Below are 17,939 nucleotides of genomic sequence, written 5' to 3' on the forward strand. Positions count from 1 at the left end.
GGGTCTGCCGTTAACGGGAATGCGGCAGAGTTCCAGAACGTCGAGCAGGAGCAGTGCGACTTCCAGATGCACAACAAGATGTGCAAGAAGATCGCTCAGCTCACCAAGGTAGGTGGGACGTGACCGGACGAACCTGAAGACAGCGCCGCCTCTCGAGACGCTGAGGTGCCTTGCGTGGACGTTATTTTTATTTATTTATTTATTTTTTAATCCAGTCTTGCAGACGTGCGCAGAAATTATATCCAGTGTATATGACACACCACGTTACATGCATATTCATGATAAATTAAAATAAGATTTCTCGCAATTCGATACCGTACGAAAGGATTCAAATCTGCCTCACTTGCATTTCAAGTACAGCCCAATAGAATTCCAATTGATTTACATCAACTCTGCATGCTTGACAACCCATCCCCAAGTTTAGCTTTGTTTTATGTACTCAAACACACCCCCTGCACACTTCATTCAGTACACTTGAGCGCTTTTATTTGTTCAAAGAAATTGATCAAAAATCTGTCTTGACAAATAATAAATACTTCATTGACACTATTTTATTTTCTCTGTGTAGAATAACACTGCATTATACTGAGATTTGTTTCTTATATTGTGCACAGTAGTAAATTGGCCTATTTTGTCATTTGACTAGTGCCTTATCTCAAAATGTTACGTTGCCTGTGTGATTGGGCCAATTAAGAATTTGTGGTGTATTGAGTGGATTAGTTCATCATCTCCACTCTCCATCTCCTGGGTTCGATTGCATGTTCTCTCTGTAGTTTGCATGCGTTTTCTTGTTCTAGCTTCCAAAAACATCCATGTTACTTTGCTTGAAATCTCTACCTTAGTCCATAGGTGAGAATAGGAGTGTGCTTGGTTGTTTGTCTCTATGCACCCAGCCACTGGTTGGCGACCGGTCCAGGGTGTACAACGGCAAGTCAGCAGGAATAAATTCTCGCTCACCCCCAACTTTAATGTTGGCAAGTGTGAGTGTATTAACGATCAATCTTATCATGATAACTTTCACACGTTTATTGCCAGCAACACATGTAATGTGCACCGGGTGTGTGCATATAATTGAAGGCGATGTGCTTCTGGCAGCACTCTTTCGATGCTTTTCAGTGCTGCGCAGGGACCCACGCGTGTGATCTCTTCACAATAGTGCTTAGAGAAGCAGGACATGACCCACCGTTAGTTGAGCGGTGACGATTACTGATGACGATGCAGTCGCTGTCCTCCCTCGTGGTTTCACCTCCGTGGTGTGTGTGTGTGTGTGTGTGTGTGTGTATGTGTGTGTGTGTGTGTGTGTGTGTGTGTGTGTGTGTGTGTGTGTGTGTGTGTCAAGGAGCATGTGCTCTGCAGCAACATACTGTATGCGACTTGCCTTTGCCGCTCGAAAGATGTCCAAGCATATGTGCAGGATGTGCACAAAGATGACAGGGAAGTTGGGTCAGCGCTTGTGTCTGTGCTTGTTAAGGACGTGTGACATTTGTCAAGTCTATCTGCTCCGTCCTTTTGTTTCTGTACCCAGTGGACAAAAGTATGAGGACACTTGGCCTGAGGAACTGAAATTCCATCGGTGTTGGACGTGACATGCCCCGCTCACAGTTTTCACGTTCATTCCAAATGTGTTTGATGGGTGCCCAGGTCAGCCCCTCTACACTTAAACTATTCAAGTATGGCTTTATAGACCTTGCTTTGTTGAATTGTCCAACATGTCTATTGAAGACGTGGAATCAAGAGTCAGTGGCAACTCAGGGTTTTGAAGTAATCCAACCTCTTGACATCTGACCTCCATGATTCGTTTATGGGGTTGGAAGTGGATTGGGAAATGGGGTCAGCAGTAGTAACCTTATATATTTAATAACTCACGCACTTATACTTAAAGCACCTCTTCACATCCTCTCCACCCATCACAGATTCACACTTACCCTTCCCCCCTCGTTCCTCTTCTTCCTCTGCCTGTTCTGGTGTGCCCTGGTTGAATGGGTGCTGCTAAAGATAAACCAAGAGTGTGTTTACGTGGCGCAACAAGCCAATGGGAAGAAAGTGCGAATTGAGCGCGTCGAAGCAGCTGTTGTCTATGCTCACAGGAGTCTTGTGTACGCACACAATAACTCAAAGTCTCGATGTCACCCTTGAAGTAGACATCAGAATAGAAGTATATATGTATATGCGCCTGGGTGTGCAACATTTTGATGGGCACATCTAATTTTGTCTGCGATGTCCTGTTCTTATCCAGCTTGCACTGTCAAAGTGGGGCCTGCTTTGTAATTCAGCCGCATGCTCATTTGAGTGGAGGTGTGTGTGTGTGTGTGTGTGTGTGTGTGTGTGTGTGTGTGTGTGTGTGTGTGTGTGTGTGTGTGTGTGTGTGTGTGCGCGCGTATGCGTGTGTGTGTGTGTCCGCGCGCATGTGTGGGAGGCGAGCCGATGCAAGCAAGAGTACATCTTTCTGTCTAACCTCTCTACTTTTTGCAACAGCTTTTCACTCTGCTGTGCTGCGTTACACTTTGCACAGAATATTAATTAAACGCTTTGCTGACGGGCAGCACAGTGGTCGACTGGTGAGCACATCGGCCTCCGTGCAGAGGTGCAGGGTTTGATTCCGGCTCCGGCCTTCCTGTGTGGAGTGTACATGTTCTCCCCGTGCCTGCGTGGGTTTTCTCCCACATTCCCAAAATATGCACGACAGGTTAATGGAACACTCTAAATAGTCCCTACTGTAAGCATGAGTGTGAGCGCGAAAGATTGTTAGTTTCTGTGTGCCCTGTGATTGGCTGGCAACCGGTTCATGGTGTACCCTGCCCACTGCCCGAAGACAGCTGGAGTAAGCTCCGGCACGCCCGCAACCTTTGTCAGGATAAGCGGATTAGAAAATGAATGAATGAATGGATGCAATGCTTTGCTGACGTTGATGTGAGTAAACACAGAAACTATTGAACCGTGAGGCTACCCAATTACATAATATGGAGTTACATTGGCTAAAGAGGCAGTCTACACTCCCACCTTGCAAACTTCATTCGCATCCAAATGGTAGATAAACTTCTTAGTGTTTGCAAAATCATATTTATACACCATGTTCATTGATGGGGATTTTTTTTGTCTGTGCATCTTTCTTACTTGGTTCTGACTCAACATGGCTCTCCATTTATAACAGTCGCACCATACAACATTTCGAGGTCAGAAAGCAGCATACTAATTAGCCAAGAGGCCTAAGAAAAATAAACTGACGTTCATCAGAAAAAGGCACGCTCAGTTACTGCCAGACTCAGTGCTTTTCATTTGATTGTTTTATATTTCTTTGCTAGAAGTGATTTTTCTACAAATAATTACTGTAATTATGACATTGGCATCAGCATAAGCTACTGATTGTAGCAGGTCGTGCATTTGGTTCCTGGGCCTTCAGTAGAGACAAATTTGTCTAAATCCACCTTTTAATACCACTTCTATACAAAACCAATCATTGAAAAAAAAAATCCAAATCAATATTCATCCAACAACATGGCAACGATTGTTTTTTTGGGGGGGTTTTGAAATACATCCTACTCAGCAGTGTTGATTATTAAATGCATTAATGTGTGTAGATTACGATGCATTTGATTTGCTAGATAAAAACTGGCTTGCTCTGACTAATCAGAGGACATAAAAATGCTGACTATATCGTGAGCCACCTAGCCAGCCCTGTGAGGATGAGTATGACGTCTGTTGTTTCAACAAACAGTTCCATTTCTAATATAGTTCAAGTTACATCAGACAGCACTACTGATTCCCAAGGTCCTGGGCAGATTACATTGGGAGAGCACCACATGGAGGTTGAAATTTGATCGGACAAAAACAAATTTACATACACATGCCCATACTGGAAGTAGTGCACCCAAGAGAAATGCTATGAAATGAGTAGACTGTTGGGACTAAAATAAAGACTTTGTACAATATCACGGAACAAGTATTGCTTGGTCACTGCTTCTGATTAGTGTTTTCACCAGCAGAGAAGGTCTTGCTGAACACGGCCACCTAATACTGACACACTCTTCGAGGTTACGAACGGCTTACAATGAACTAATTCGAGCAGCGGTGTAACAATTCATCAAAACCTCCACTCAGTTACCGCCGTACTCACTGTTGTTCATTTAATTGTTTATATACGTGTCCAAGAAGTGTTTTTCATACAAGTATTCACGGTACTCTAATGATGAAATAGCGTACCCTGATGATGTGCCTTAGTTCTCAATGTGGCTGTATACTCTCCAGTTTCCGCTTTACTGCAGTGCAGTGTTTTATCATTACCCTCAGCCTCCTTTCTGATAAAATTCACCTCTTACAAGTCGGTAGAGGTGACCTTCGTTAGCATGTGTCGCTCCAAGCGATGGCTTCAATGCAAGCATGCATTTGTTGTTGAATTGGAAAAGAGTCTACCCCAACCAGGGAAGAATGCAGCAGAGCAGAGCTGAATTGGAGCTGCCAAGTGGAAAAACAAAATTGATTGCAGTTGTGTGTAGATTCTCAGTCAGCCTGGTCATGGTCATCTGCGAAGGTTCAATCGAGGCAGCTGGACTGTTGTTGTTTGTTGAAGACGTTTCTCCTCTAATCCGAAAGGCTTCTTGAATTCGAAGTTCAAGGTGTAGAGTATTTGGGGCTCGGTGGGTGTGTTCACTGGGGATGGTTGCCGTTGAAGCTTTTTCTGTATTATTTCAAACCAAGGACTCTACTGAGTTCAATATCAGGCACAACATACCGTTGCTGTGTCAATTCGATATCAGCGCATATTCAACTCTACCGGTTACAATTCTCTCAGGGATTAATTTTCCAATGAACCGTTTATATCATCGCAAGAACCAATTTATTTCTGAATGCAATCTGATACAGAACATTTTAGTTGCATTTGCGCTGACTTCATTATGAGAAACTTTTTGTTTTATTTAGATACCTTTAAGGGATATATTTTCATGCCAGGTGCAAGTCTCGCTCAAAGCTTGGATTAACTGCACGCATGGGTGGCGTTTTCTCTCTTTTGCTGTTTTCACAGATGCGCACAGTTACAAATGGGTGTTTGCGCTGATGTGGGTGTGAACATAGCCAATTAATTTCCCAACCAATGGAAGTGACTCCTCTCATTCCCTTTAAATTGAGGGCAGGAGAGGCATATGGTCTACATCACTGGAGTCCGATCATTTGTGTCCGTGGGTGTGAGACCTGTGTAGACCAACTTTCAGATGGTCTAAATGCTTAATCTACTTTCAGTTACCAAATTGTCAGGTGCACCGGGGGGTGTAAAACAAAATGCCCAGCCTGGCACAGTGCGGTCTGCCACATTCCCAAGCACGCTAAACAAGACTCACACCGGCACGATCAAGATGCACCAGTCTTTACGCCTGAGCGCACGTGCACTGTCTACGAAAATAGAGCACAAAATGTTGACAAATAGGACCATGTCAACAGCAGTCTCTTCACATTAATCACACAGATTTTTATGAAATCCATACATAATGACATTCCGGCCATCCATTTAACATACATTATATTTTCATTTTAGAGTCAAATCAATTCCAGTTGGCTACTCAGATGAAACGCAGGATACACCCTGGACTGATTACATGTCAATCATGGCTGACACACCACCTTTCCATCCACAGTCACACCGGTTGGAGTATCCAATGAACCTTAGCACGGCCCGAGAGAAAACCAGAGTTCCACAAATTAACTCACGAACACAAGGGAGAACCTGCCAAAGACCATGTTGACATTCAAACCCAGAACCTTCCTGTGAGGCAACAGTGCTAACACTTCATCCATTCAAAACTGCGGCCACGTATTTAACCAGTCATTCGCTGTGCTGCCTGGTCAACCAAGTTTCCCTAAATAAAGTATGGAGGCTGTTGTAACATGACTGTGCAAGAAGCATTTGAGATTTAATGTTCTGGTGTGTTGTGCTGTTAAATTGTCCTCATTCCAGCATTTTCTCTCGGCTCATTGCTCCCATTTTCTAAAAAAAAAACAAAAAAAAACTGAGGCCGAGGAGGACATCCAAGCACAGCATGAACCCTCTCTTCCCTCAGAGCCTGCCCTCGATACAGTCCCTTTCATGCCTCTCGGTGCAACTCGCAGCGCGTGAGCCAAAGTTCTTGCACCGTGACATGATTGGATATAAGTGTTGAGCTGACAGGAACGTGAGACGGGAGCTTTGCCACATGTCACATCTGTCATTGATATCACAGGCGAAAAGCAATGCAATGTGCATTCAAGGTGGATGGACACACACACACACACACACACGCACGCACATATTGACACACATGGGGCAATGTCCTGCGACACTGTACGCCAGGGGTGTGTATCGCAGACAGAGTGGCGTCTGTGTAAAATATGAGCCCGTGCATCCCCCCTGCACAAACTCATGCACACTCACCCCCAATAGTGTGTAAGTGAGACGTCAGGGTCGTCAGATGATGACACTGTGGGCACAGCGGTAAAGTGAATAAGAAACAGGCCATATTTCACTGGTTAGTCACAGTCTATTTGGGGAAAGAGATGGACAGAGACCACCTCACCATCCCAAAATACACACACACACACACACACACACACACACACACACACTAGTTTTTATTATGCTCATATCTTAATAATAATTTTTTAAAAGTGTTTTTTTTTGTACAAAAATAATTCTTGTTTTTGCTTAACAATAACTTTCATTAGTTTGTAAGATCTATTAACCCAGAAGTAGAAAATTCAGTGTATTGAGCCGACTGATCCTCGTATCTGTAACAAAATATGACCACAACGAACTGTATGCCTTAACTGCAATACTTTAGCATTAGATCAACAGATATGTTCGCTTCTTCCAAACCGAATCATCAGCATCTTTTAATCTGCGTGTTGTTGATTCCCTCCAGGTGATTTATTCCCTCAACATGAAGAACGAGGAGCAGGAGGCGGCCCTGCAGTCCTTGAACCACGCCCATGACAAGGAGCTGCACCGCATCCTGATGGAGACGTGTCAAGAGGGGGAGGGCTCAGTGCTCAGGACGCGACTCCTCCAGCTGCAGGAGTCTCTGGATGAGCAGCAGAGGGTCGGAGCGCAGGTACGCGCATTCGTGTGTGTGTGTGTGTGTGTGTGCGTGCGTGTGTGTGTGTGTGTGTGTGTGTGTGTGTGTGTGTGTGTGTGTGTGTGTGTGTGTGTGTGTGTGTGTGTGCGTGCGTGTGTCCTTGAGCCTGCGTGTGTGTACTGACCCCGCCAACCTTATCCCATAATAATGAGCCAACCTCTTTCCAAGGCCATGCTGTTTTGCTGTAAAATTAATGCGCGCACATTAGAGCTGCAAATCAAAGTCGCATCAAATGTGCCCCACTGTAATCAAAGCGGTGCAAACAGCGTGGTGCTCAGCCCATTCGTCATGTGCAATTTGCATAATGTGCCTCAATAAAACATACACATTAATCATACATAACTGCATTACTCTAGCATGAGCTTCAGGTTTCAGTAAAAAGTTGTGGTAGGCGCTGGGCGTATATACTTTTTGACATGCAAATCATGACTGGAACGGGGCAAAAATAATTCTGGCTGCTACTTTCGAAACATACACGCTCTTCGTTGAGTACAGCCTAAAAAGAGCTAATACCTCTATAAAAAAAAAATCTGCCTGTTAAACTAGTTCAGATGTTGTACAGACCTTCCATTGGAAGATGATCTAATTACGAGGCTCTAAAAAATTTGTTAAACTTGTATACATTACATGAAATTATTTCAACAAAGACACCAGGTAAAATAAAACTGACTGATCGATTTGATTTCTTCTTCCACAACCAACAACTCTACACTATTCACATTATGACCACCGGTTTAATATTTTGTCTTTCTTAGGTAGTCTAATAAGGTAACCAACCTACATTATTAGCAAAGCAACAACCACAGTCACAAATTTAAGGTTGTGTTCAAATAATAATCTCTGACAGTGGCAATGAAAACTAAATCCATGATTGGGGAACATTATTATCAATTGCTATTATCATGCTCTTCCCTAAATTCCATTTTGTAAAGGCAGAAATTCTGCAGCTCTTGCATGCCAGCTCATTACATCGTACCATGTGTAACATCTTGCCACCTGTGCCTCCAGGTCCAAGCCGACTTTGAGTTCTTTCGCATGCAGTCAGAGGAGAGGGAGCGTGAAACGGAAGCCGAACTGAGACGAGATTTTGAGGAGAGGCTCCAGGCTGCAGAGGAGGAGCTCGGGGGGGCCAGGTCCAAAATCAGCGCTGCTCAGGAGGAAAACCTGCGATTGAGCAAACAACTGGAAGAGGCTGAGGAAATGATCCAAGATCTGAGCACCAAACGCGAGCTGAGGCAGAGACTTGGTGAGGATGAGAAGAATGGGACAGAGGAGAAGAATGAACATGAGGGGAAAAAGAGAGAGGAGGAGTCGGAGAGAGTGAAAGGCCTTTTGGAGGAGCTGAAAATGATGAAGGAGGAAAGGGACCGAAGAGAGGAAGAGCGAAGGCAAGCTGCGGATGCGGAAAGGGAGCAATGGCAGCAAAAGTTGAGCCGCCTTGAAGAGGAGAAAGAAGAAATGAGGAAGACGATAGAGGCCGAATGGCGGGAGGAGCAGCGCAGGTGGGAGGAGAAAGAGGAGGAGGAGAAGAAAGGAATGCACAGTGCTTTAAGAGAACGAGTGAAGAGGGCCGAGGCCGAGGTGGAGAGCCATCTGGAGAGGCAGGCGGAGAGCAAACGAAACACAGTCAAACTGCAGGAGCGCATTCAGGTAGAACCTCGGCACTTCTTGTTCGGATACGATCAGCGGACGTGACCTTAGGTACATCTGCATCGGCTAACTGGATCCAAATGAAAAATGATGTCTTTGCAAAGCTAATAATGCTCAGTTTTGATTTTCAGAGAGAATTTATTGATTTTGATACTGGGGGAAAAAAATGGAGCAATGATGATTATCCTCACAATGCGGCTTTCTCACGTTATTATATGTGCTTTGGATCTCATTGGATCGTGCAGGTGTACATTTTGAAGAGTTTGATAGGTTACGTATCCATCCTGTCCGTATGTGATGATTTTCATTTTCATTTCATTTTTTTTCTTACTATAAAAAAGAGAATGAACAACTGTATTTACATTTGGTGTAGGACTTCAACGCCTTAATTACATTTAGTTAATTTCAAATAAATTAATGCATTAGAAATACTAATACATTTTAATTGCAGGTTGCATTCCAAACAATGCAGAAACTTCAAATGAATAGATTAATAGACAACTAATCGATTATCAAATAAATCAACAACAATTTTAATGATTGAGCAATTCTTCAGAGGCATTGTTTAACTTAAAATTGTCCTAATCGTCTGATTTCAGCCTCTCTTATTTCTGTAGCCCATCATGAAAGCAGTCTGATTTACAATCTAAAAACATTCCATTGTGACAGCCCTACTTTCGTTCCGAACAATGCGGAACCTTTGTCACTGCTTCCTTTGCTGGTACACCATTTATACTGACGCAATCATCAGAGCTCAGCCAACGGCTAAGAGGAATCGACCTCATCGTTATGACTGACGGGAGGCAAAATTATTTTAAAGCAAAAACAACTTGTTAAAAACATTGTTTTTGGGGGGGAAATAGACAGGCTTATTCTTGGATTTAAAAGAATATACCGCTGTATATATCACAACTTTTTTTATGTTATCAAATTTATTTCTATGATGTCAAGTTTCCCCCAATACATTTTGCCACATTCAAACTTTGACTTTCGTACTTTGCAGATAAACAGATAAAGTTCATGTCTATGTTGCACCCTGCCGTCTCTGATGTTGCCAACTCACGACCGTTATTGGAGGTCCACGTTAGACAGAGACGGGAGACCTTGGTTCTCTAACCGCAGGCCGCGCTTGCTGAGGGCTGTTTCCACTGTCAGCTCTGGACTAATGAGTAGTTTGCTCAAGATAGAATCGTGGCAGTATCACCACCAAAGTTGAGCATTCAGACCCCCTGCCGAAGCTCGGCACACAGCTGACATGATCCCTTATAGCACACCATTAAAGTCCTGCAGCTGAGCTACAAAACTTTTGTGCTATTTCACTCTGTCCACATTATGTTTGCCAAACTGCCCTTTCCCTCTGTGTGCTCAAATGCTCCCCCTGCCCCCCCATGCTGGCCACTCTTCTCCCCACTCGTAGAACCTGGAGGAAGAGCTGGAACTGGATCGGAAACGTGTGTCCGAGGCTGAGGGCACGGCGAAACGGGCAGAGGAGGAGCTCGCTGTGGCCAAAGAGAGGCTACTGCTGCAAGAAGATGAACTGCAGACCCGAGCGGGTACTTCATGAGACTTGCATCGCATGCTACATTCTACTTTACCTTTGTTCATTTGGCAGTCGTGCTTGTCCTGAAAGAAAATTGATGTATCGACTTTGACATAAGCGCAAGGCTTATTCCAATACTGCGGGGCGCTAAGGGGGTGATGATGTTTGTAGCGGAAAGACTGATGTATCGACTTTGACATAAGCGCGAGGCTTATTCCAATACTGCGGCGCTAAGGGGGTGATGATGTTTGTAGCGGAAAGAGAAGCTTCATTTGTCAAGCTTAAGCTTAAGGCTGTCCACTGACATCCGAGCATTAATGTCTTGAAGACATGGAGGGATGTGTCTCTCCAATTGATTGTCAGAAAGCAGAGGAACGAGATTCGAGTTGAGTGTCATCAGCACAGAAGTGCAATTCGGGAAGTTAAATAATGTCGAATATTTAAGGAGCACTTGCTATGAAACACAAGGCCCCGGGACCAAATCCAGTTCATTCCATCTTATGGTGATGAGCTTGATAACCAGTTTTCTGTATTTCTTTGGCTAACCAGTGACTTCTATTCAGTCTTTTGCAATGGCATTGTGCAGTGATGTGTGTATTCTATGTGGGCTTTAGAAGAGCTACTGAACGTGGGCTGCAAGGTATGTGTGTGCGCTGACGTGGAGGACCTGAAGAGCCAGCTCAGTCGTCTGCAGAGCAGGAACAGAGAGTTGGAGCTCCAGACCAGCGGCAGGAATAACGACCACGCCCGCCAGATCCGCCAGGTAATATGCATACTGGAGACTTTCTGTCCATCCATTTTCTGGAGCTCTCAAACAGGGTCATGGGTAAGTCAAGTACAGTAGCGTACACTCTAGACTAGTTAAGCACAGTACTAAATGTAAATCGGTGTCAATAAAAACTGAGCATTAATCTCTTTGTAGAATTGTTGTACTGGTAAGCTTGTGCAGGCGTACCTAATAAAGTGTCTGGTTGGTGTATCGCAGCACGCGGAGGCCCTGTCCACTCTGCGTTCCGAGATGGTGAGGGCTCAGACAGAAGAGCTGCGACGCATCCAAAAACATGCAGATGAGGAGCGGGATAAATTGCAGAGGGAGATGGGGAAGGAGCGAGAGAACCTACAGAGGGAAAGAGAACAAGAAAAGAGCCATTTGGAGAAGGAGAGAAACCGACTGCGACGAGAGCGAGACGAGGAGAAGGAGGCGCTGCGGAAGGAGGCCGAGGGAGTCAGAGAACATGTGCGGAGGGAAAAGGAGGAGGAGGTGGAGCGTCTCCGCAAGGAGCTGGACGTGGAGAGGGTCCGCGTCCGGGCTCAGTTGGACAAGCGCTTCGAGCAGGTGGAGGTGCAAAGAGCGGGTCTGCAGCAGAAGCTGGAGGAGGAGAAGAAACGGCTGGTGGAGAAGGCGGAGGAGGACAGGAGGCGGCTGAAGGAGCAAGTGCGTAAGGCCATTGAGGAGGTGATGCGGAGACATGCGGCTGAACTACACGGCGTCCAAGAAGCTCTGAACTCGGAGAAGAAGACCAACCAAGAGGTCCGACTCATGCTCAACACTTTTTGTTTGTCTCCTGATGCATCTGATTTTTACAAATGGTTTCCGCAATTGTGATTGGTCAAATCTGAGAGGAATTGCGCTGACTTTTGATGCATTTTTAATTAAATTAAATATGGCATTTTTGCGCTATGATGTGGAGGCGCAGCCAAAGTGAGAAGTGACTGAAGAATGCGTCTATTCCACTTGTGTAAACAGTTTTGAAATGCCAGAAACAGAACGAATTGTCAAATTTGTACTTAGCAAAGCAATTCTGGAACTTCTGAAATTGAGTTGATTTGAAATCAGAAATGAAAAACTGTTGATATTGTAACGCAAACAAACAAACTGGATGAAAAGCTAAAACTGAATGAACATACCTGCCACGGTGTTTCATTACATTTAACATTGAACAAACACATTTAACAAATATATTTTTCATCATATGTTGAAAGGTATGTGCACACCTTGAAGAAGAGAGGAGAAGAATTGGGGAGCTTCATGACAGGCTGGAGAGGGAGAGACAAGAATTTGAGATTAAACTGAAAGATGCAGACAATGAGGTAAGGTGCACAATTTTTTTTGTTTTTTGACTACTACAGTGGAATTTGGCAAAAGAGAAACATTTTGGGACATTCATTGGAAACTAAGATTTTGTGATGTTACTCTATTTCCATTACCCCCCCCCCGCCCCCCCAAAAACTCAAATAAAATAGACGAGCAGTGTCCTGTATTTCAAGAACATGTTTGACCGACGAGTCACTCACATGCAGACATGCCGATGTTACACGCTACTCGTAATACTTTTTCGTATTCAAATAATGTTTCAAGAACATGCAAAAATGAAGGTTTGAAAGTTTCAAAAACATGTTGTTTATATGACCTCTCTTTTTTGTGGATTTTCACCAATTGTGACGAAGATCACCGTCTTCTTATAGTGACGATAAAGAGACTGACTCATTAAGCAGCTTGATGCGTGTTCAGATCTTTCGTTTGAAGACGGCCGTGCATCATCAAGAAGAGAAGGACAAAGTAGCGCCAGAGACATCGCCCCCATGCGGACCGCACTGCTCCCGTCTTCAGGAGGACCTGCAGCAGACCCAAAGCCGCCTGACTCGGATGCAGGACGAGGCGGAGAAGCAGCGGGAAAGACAACAGAGAGACATCGCTTCCCTCAAGGCGGACAAACACCGGCTAGAGGAGAAAATTTTGGAACACAGTCGGCTGAACACGGAGAGGAACCTTTTGGAACAGAGCCAGCGCAACACTGAGGAACATATCAGGTAGCAGAACAAACACGAGGCCTGTTTTGGCTGCCATGATTGTCATCATTGTTGAAATAGAATACAGACCATATAAAGAAACCATAAATGCCACGAATGAGTATTAAAATAAAATTAAAAAAAAGAAATGCATCATCGGTGTCTCCTCTTGATGATGATGGCAATTTTATTCGATTCTGACTGCGATTATTGCATGAAGTGCAATAAAAGAATGGGATGCTCAAGTCATGAAGCAAAGGACGGAAAGAAATGACACCTTCTTGTTACGTTCTGTGTAGTTACTGTAAAATGTTTTATTTAACTGTACAGGCAATGTTTGAGGTAAGATTTCAACCTTCTTCAATGTAGTATAAAAATAAAAAAAGAGGTTCCCTACTATATGATACTATCAACCAATCCATTTTCATGACTGCTTATCCTCACTGGGTGAGCTGGAGCTGATGTCTGTCCCAGCTGACTTGAGAAGCTTATTACAACATCTGATCGGTATATATTTTGTATAATTGATGATCGGTCGTAATGTCATAATTTTTCTGATTGATCAATGACATCATTGAGCAGATCTTCAAAATAAGACATTGCAGCAAACACAATCTTATTTACTTCAGAGAATTCTTGTGCTAATAATCCAACATTTCTCAGTGTATACAGTCGGAATCTCCCCCCCCCACCCCCCAATATTATGAAATCATTTTGGAGTCTTTTTCTTGGGGGCGTCGGGTCCCGCAGGGCTGAGTGTGAAGATCGCCTTAGAGCAGAGTTCCGGATCGAGATGAATGCTGCCGTCGCCGAGAGCGAGCAGAGGTGGCAGAACCAGGAGCAGGAGTTGCACACCCAAATCGCTGAGCTGCAGAGTCAGCTGGATGAGCTGCAGGTGAGCCGAATTGACGGATGTCCCCAACCACCACGGTAGCCACTACGCTTTTTGCCGTTGGCCTCAATCACATCGGATATTGAACGTGCAACAGCCAAATGTCCTCTAAAGTTGACTCTAATTGAACTTTGAGTCTTGCTCACTTCACTGTTACGGCACACAAGCCACCACCGGTGTTAACGATCCACATCAAGCACCCAATGAGTGCAACGATTAAAGATCAAGAGTGAAGTCAACTTGGCCAACCATCTTTTGAGGAATACTAAGAGCTTAATCTATTTCAAGCATAGTTTGGTTAATTTTTTTTTTAACGTAACCCACCCAGATTCATAGTTAGACCCATAGCAACGCGCTTAACAACGAAAATGCTTTTGTTCTGTAATCTCCGGCGAGTGATGTCATTTACAGAATGCCGAATGCCAGTCAGCCATTGTGCTGTATTGTTAATATTGTCGTGAAGTGCTCTTTTCCATTTTTATCGAGTTATTCGGTGATGCCACTGTTGACGTGAAGGCAAAATCTTGTTTGAGTGGCCAAAAGAAAAGAATGGGCCATGTAAATGGACCGGAAAATTGAAACATTCTCGAAGACCTCTGTTTTCTCAATATGCATATGAAAACATTCGATTCAAAGTATTATAGTGTACATGGATGTAATCCTGTAGGAAAACATTTAAACGACATGAGTGCATGGATGTAATGGTTTGCAACGAACAATGCTGGCGATATAATGTGCGGATTGGCTGCAACAGAACTACTTTAGCATTGACAATGTAGGACACCAACACACTATAACGTGTGCTCTCAGTGCTAGCAGGAATGCACGGACCAAGTAGGTAATCCCTTCGTGCGCAATTAACAGCACAGCACAAATTTGAAAAATCGCTTTCTGAATCCATTTCTGACTGTCTTTGTACGCATTCCATATTGAGGTGTGCCATTGTTGCTCTTGAACTGATGTCACGCCTTCGGGTTTGTCGCTTGCCAGGGTTTCACTTCCACAAAAGATAAGATAAGATAAGATAAGATAAGAAAACCTTTATTAGTCCCGCAATGGAGAAATTCCCAATTCACAGCACAAAAAACAAGTACTTTGTCAAATTTATGAAAGAGAAATGATTTTTTTGTGCTTTATTTAATGTAGCTTGTCTAATTACTTTACTGGTGACATAAAAATATTTCATTTGGGATTTTCTAAAATTACTTGACAGCTGGCCTTTAATGAACCAGCGGCTCTATTAATGACGCCGCTGATAATTCGAGTTTCGCCTGATTGATCAGTTTGCTGATTACTTTCTGCCTCACAGTCCAGACGTTCTGGATTTGAATCTTAACTCATGCCCACATGTTTTGTGTTTGCTTGTTCTCCCTGTGCTTGCTTTTAGCAACAAATAGACCTGCCTTTAGCAACATCCTCTATTTGTTGGCAAGACTGAAAATGAGAGACCAACAGCATATTTTCTACTATTTCCAATTTCCTGTAGATGTCAAGGCCTCATGTTTCATTGCTTGTATTCACATTTTTCTTGCCAACGCAGACAGAGGCAAACAAGGAGGCGCCTGAAGGCGATTCCCACGGCAACCATGAGCTCGACAAGCTCAGAAAGGAGGTCCTGGAGACCAAGGAAATAAACAAGAAGCTGAGGGAGCTGCTGCAGGTACTTGCGCAGCATCATATCAATACACAACTTGTAAGCACCTACCAGTGTTTCCAACCTCTTTAAGGCAAGGCAGTGGCTCATGCTTTACATTTTACAAAAAAAAAAAAAATCATAAAAATTGACACCATGCCACCATTTACTGTACACTGAACTCCTGCTATTCGCGGAGGATGGGGAGCAATACCTGTTGCGAATAACAAAAATTCACAGCTGAATTTTTGCCAGAACCAACAGAATGCCGACCTGAGGAATATGTCCAAAGGTATAAGATAATTCACATTTCAATTTGTCCTGTACCACCTTGTGTACACCTTTTGAGTAATCTTTGATAATGGAGCGATTCCAGAAAACATGGAAGTGGTTTCTGTATTTTCTCCAACAAGTAGGGGGATTGTTGTCATAGTGGAATTTCAGAGTTTGTGTAATCAATCAGGATTATCAGGATTTCTAGTCAAAATCGCACCATTTTTGAGAGCTGGTTCACTTCCATTGCTTCTTCCATATTGGTGTTCATTTTTCCCCTTTTCCATTTCCCACTTTGTTTTAACATTAGGTGTTGAATATGTTTTGATATTTGATAGACCCGTTGCCTTATACATAAAATATATTTTTAATTAATAAATAATGATGTTTGGACAAACGAAGTGACCTTTGGTCGTTTTCCACGGCACACCTGATGCTCTCTCACGACACGCTAGAGTGCCGCTGCACTGTGAACTTAAATATCTGCATTGTTAGCACATGTCACCGCGACCCGGAAGCTCGCATTGGTCGTGACAAAGATTCTTGTGTGTTGGAGGAACCACAAAGCCAGTGCTTAGCTGAGGAGAGGCACAGTCACGCCGTGCAGCTGCAAGCGTTGGAGAGGCAAGCCAAGGAAGATGTATTGTCTGAGAGGAACCGACTACAGACCATGCACCACCTGGAGTTAGGTAACACGTGCAAATTGGTACATGGATTGCGCTTTGACACATGAGCATCGGCTCGCGAGGCCCTCGGGTGAACGGACAAACAAGCACGTGCACATACAGACACGCCGTGATTTGAGATGATGTATTCAACGGCGAAGTTCTCATTGCCATGGATACATTTCACCATGGCAACAAGCCGAAGGCTACCTGTGACAATGGGCTGAGTGGATGTTGTTTCTTTTTTCTTGTGCCTGCGTGTGCGTCTGATGTGTGGGCGCGCGCGTGACGTCAGATAAGCAGCGTGCAGAGTTGACCCAGCAGCACACGGAGTGGAGCAGACAGATGACCCAGAGACACATGCAGCAGATTGAAGACCTTCAGGCCCAACTGCAAGCTCACACGCAGATGATGGCACTGCAGCAGGTAACTCGCTCTCATTTAAATCCCCCCTTGTGCCTCTTGACCTAAATACGCTTATGTGTGCATGTGCGTGTGCTTTTAGGACCTGAAGCAGCAGAACCAGAACCAGGTGTTTGAGCGGCAGCTGGATGAGAGTCGCTGCGCCATGCTGGAGCTGCAGCGAGAGAATGCAGCACTCAAGAAGCAATTACAGGAGAAGTAAGTGGAAATACTGTATATTCAAAAAGAAAAACTCTTCATTTAATTGAGTTGTGTATTTGAAGGCAGCACTGTGGTTTGTTTGTGTGGAGTTTGTATACACTCTGACTTTCTCCCCGGTTACTTAGAACATGAATGGGCTTATTCAAAACTCAAAATTATCCATGTCTGAAAGCGCGCTCTTAGTAAAACAGAGCATCTAAAGCAAAGATCTTTTGAAATTTTTTTTAAGTAGCGCAGACCTGTTGCCACAAGCGGTCCATAGGAGGTCGTAAGCAACCACCAAGTTACTTTGACGCCACCCGTCCCACCCACCACCTCCACTTGAGTCACCAATCTGGAAACAAACATTTTTTTTTAATGTATTTTTTATTTTCTTTTTTTAACTACCAATCATCAATCACTTATGTTCCACCAAGTGACAACACAACAATGTTTTCAGTGCATGGGAGCGACATTGTAAATTGTGAGAGGTCGTTTCAGGGGGGCGGAAATGATTAGTAAGCTAGTGTTTCTCTCAAAGAACCTGGAAACCGTTGCACCGATGTACTCAAGCATGCATCTACACAGTTGTTTGCAGGGTAATAATAACAATTATTTAGTTCATTTCTTCACATTTATAAATAATCGTAATAGAATTCCCCCGTCCCCCTCCCCATGCAAATCATATCCCCCCCAAAGGCTGAGGTGTGAGGACAGGTCTGCTGTCGCTTTATATTGTACTTTGTTAGATTATGCGGGTTTATCTAATGTTGTGGCCAGTCAGGTCATCTAA

The 17,939-nt window shown here is 43.9% G+C and overlaps 1 protein-coding gene across 8 annotated transcripts in view; it reads left to right on the top strand.

The window, feature by feature from the left end:
• Positions 1 to 17,939, top strand: part of fam184b (family with sequence similarity 184 member B) — a 25,471-nt gene that overhangs the window by 1,448 nt on the left and 6,084 nt on the right. For 5 of the 8 annotated variants that reach the window (XM_019876714.1, XM_019876710.1, XM_019876712.1 and 2 more), the window contains exons 2-14: positions 3 to 108; positions 6,888 to 7,076; positions 8,109 to 8,750; positions 10,168 to 10,303; positions 10,905 to 11,053; positions 11,276 to 11,821; positions 12,274 to 12,381; positions 12,803 to 13,101; positions 13,831 to 13,975; positions 15,513 to 15,632; positions 16,435 to 16,567; positions 16,839 to 16,969; positions 17,049 to 17,164. In XM_019876714.1, the coding sequence (XP_019732273.1) occupies positions 3 to 108; positions 6,888 to 7,076; positions 8,109 to 8,750; positions 10,168 to 10,303; positions 10,905 to 11,053; positions 11,276 to 11,821; positions 12,274 to 12,381; positions 12,803 to 13,101; positions 13,831 to 13,975; positions 15,513 to 15,632; positions 16,435 to 16,567; positions 16,839 to 16,969; positions 17,049 to 17,164 (2,820 nt within the window). The remainder of the gene's footprint in view (positions 1 to 2; positions 109 to 6,887; positions 7,077 to 8,108; positions 8,751 to 10,167; positions 10,304 to 10,904; positions 11,054 to 11,275; positions 11,822 to 12,273; positions 12,382 to 12,802; positions 13,102 to 13,830; positions 13,976 to 15,512; positions 15,633 to 16,434; positions 16,568 to 16,838; positions 16,970 to 17,048; positions 17,165 to 17,939) is intronic. The other 3 variants (XM_019876716.1, XM_019876711.1, XM_019876718.1) reach the window with 1 other exon arrangement.

The sequence above is a fragment of the Hippocampus comes genome, unplaced genomic scaffold (genome assembly GCF_001891065.2).
Source record: "Hippocampus comes isolate QL1 unplaced genomic scaffold, H_comes_QL1_v1.1 scaffold51, whole genome shotgun sequence".
Lineage (NCBI taxonomy): Eukaryota > Metazoa > Chordata > Actinopteri > Syngnathiformes > Syngnathidae > Hippocampus > Hippocampus comes.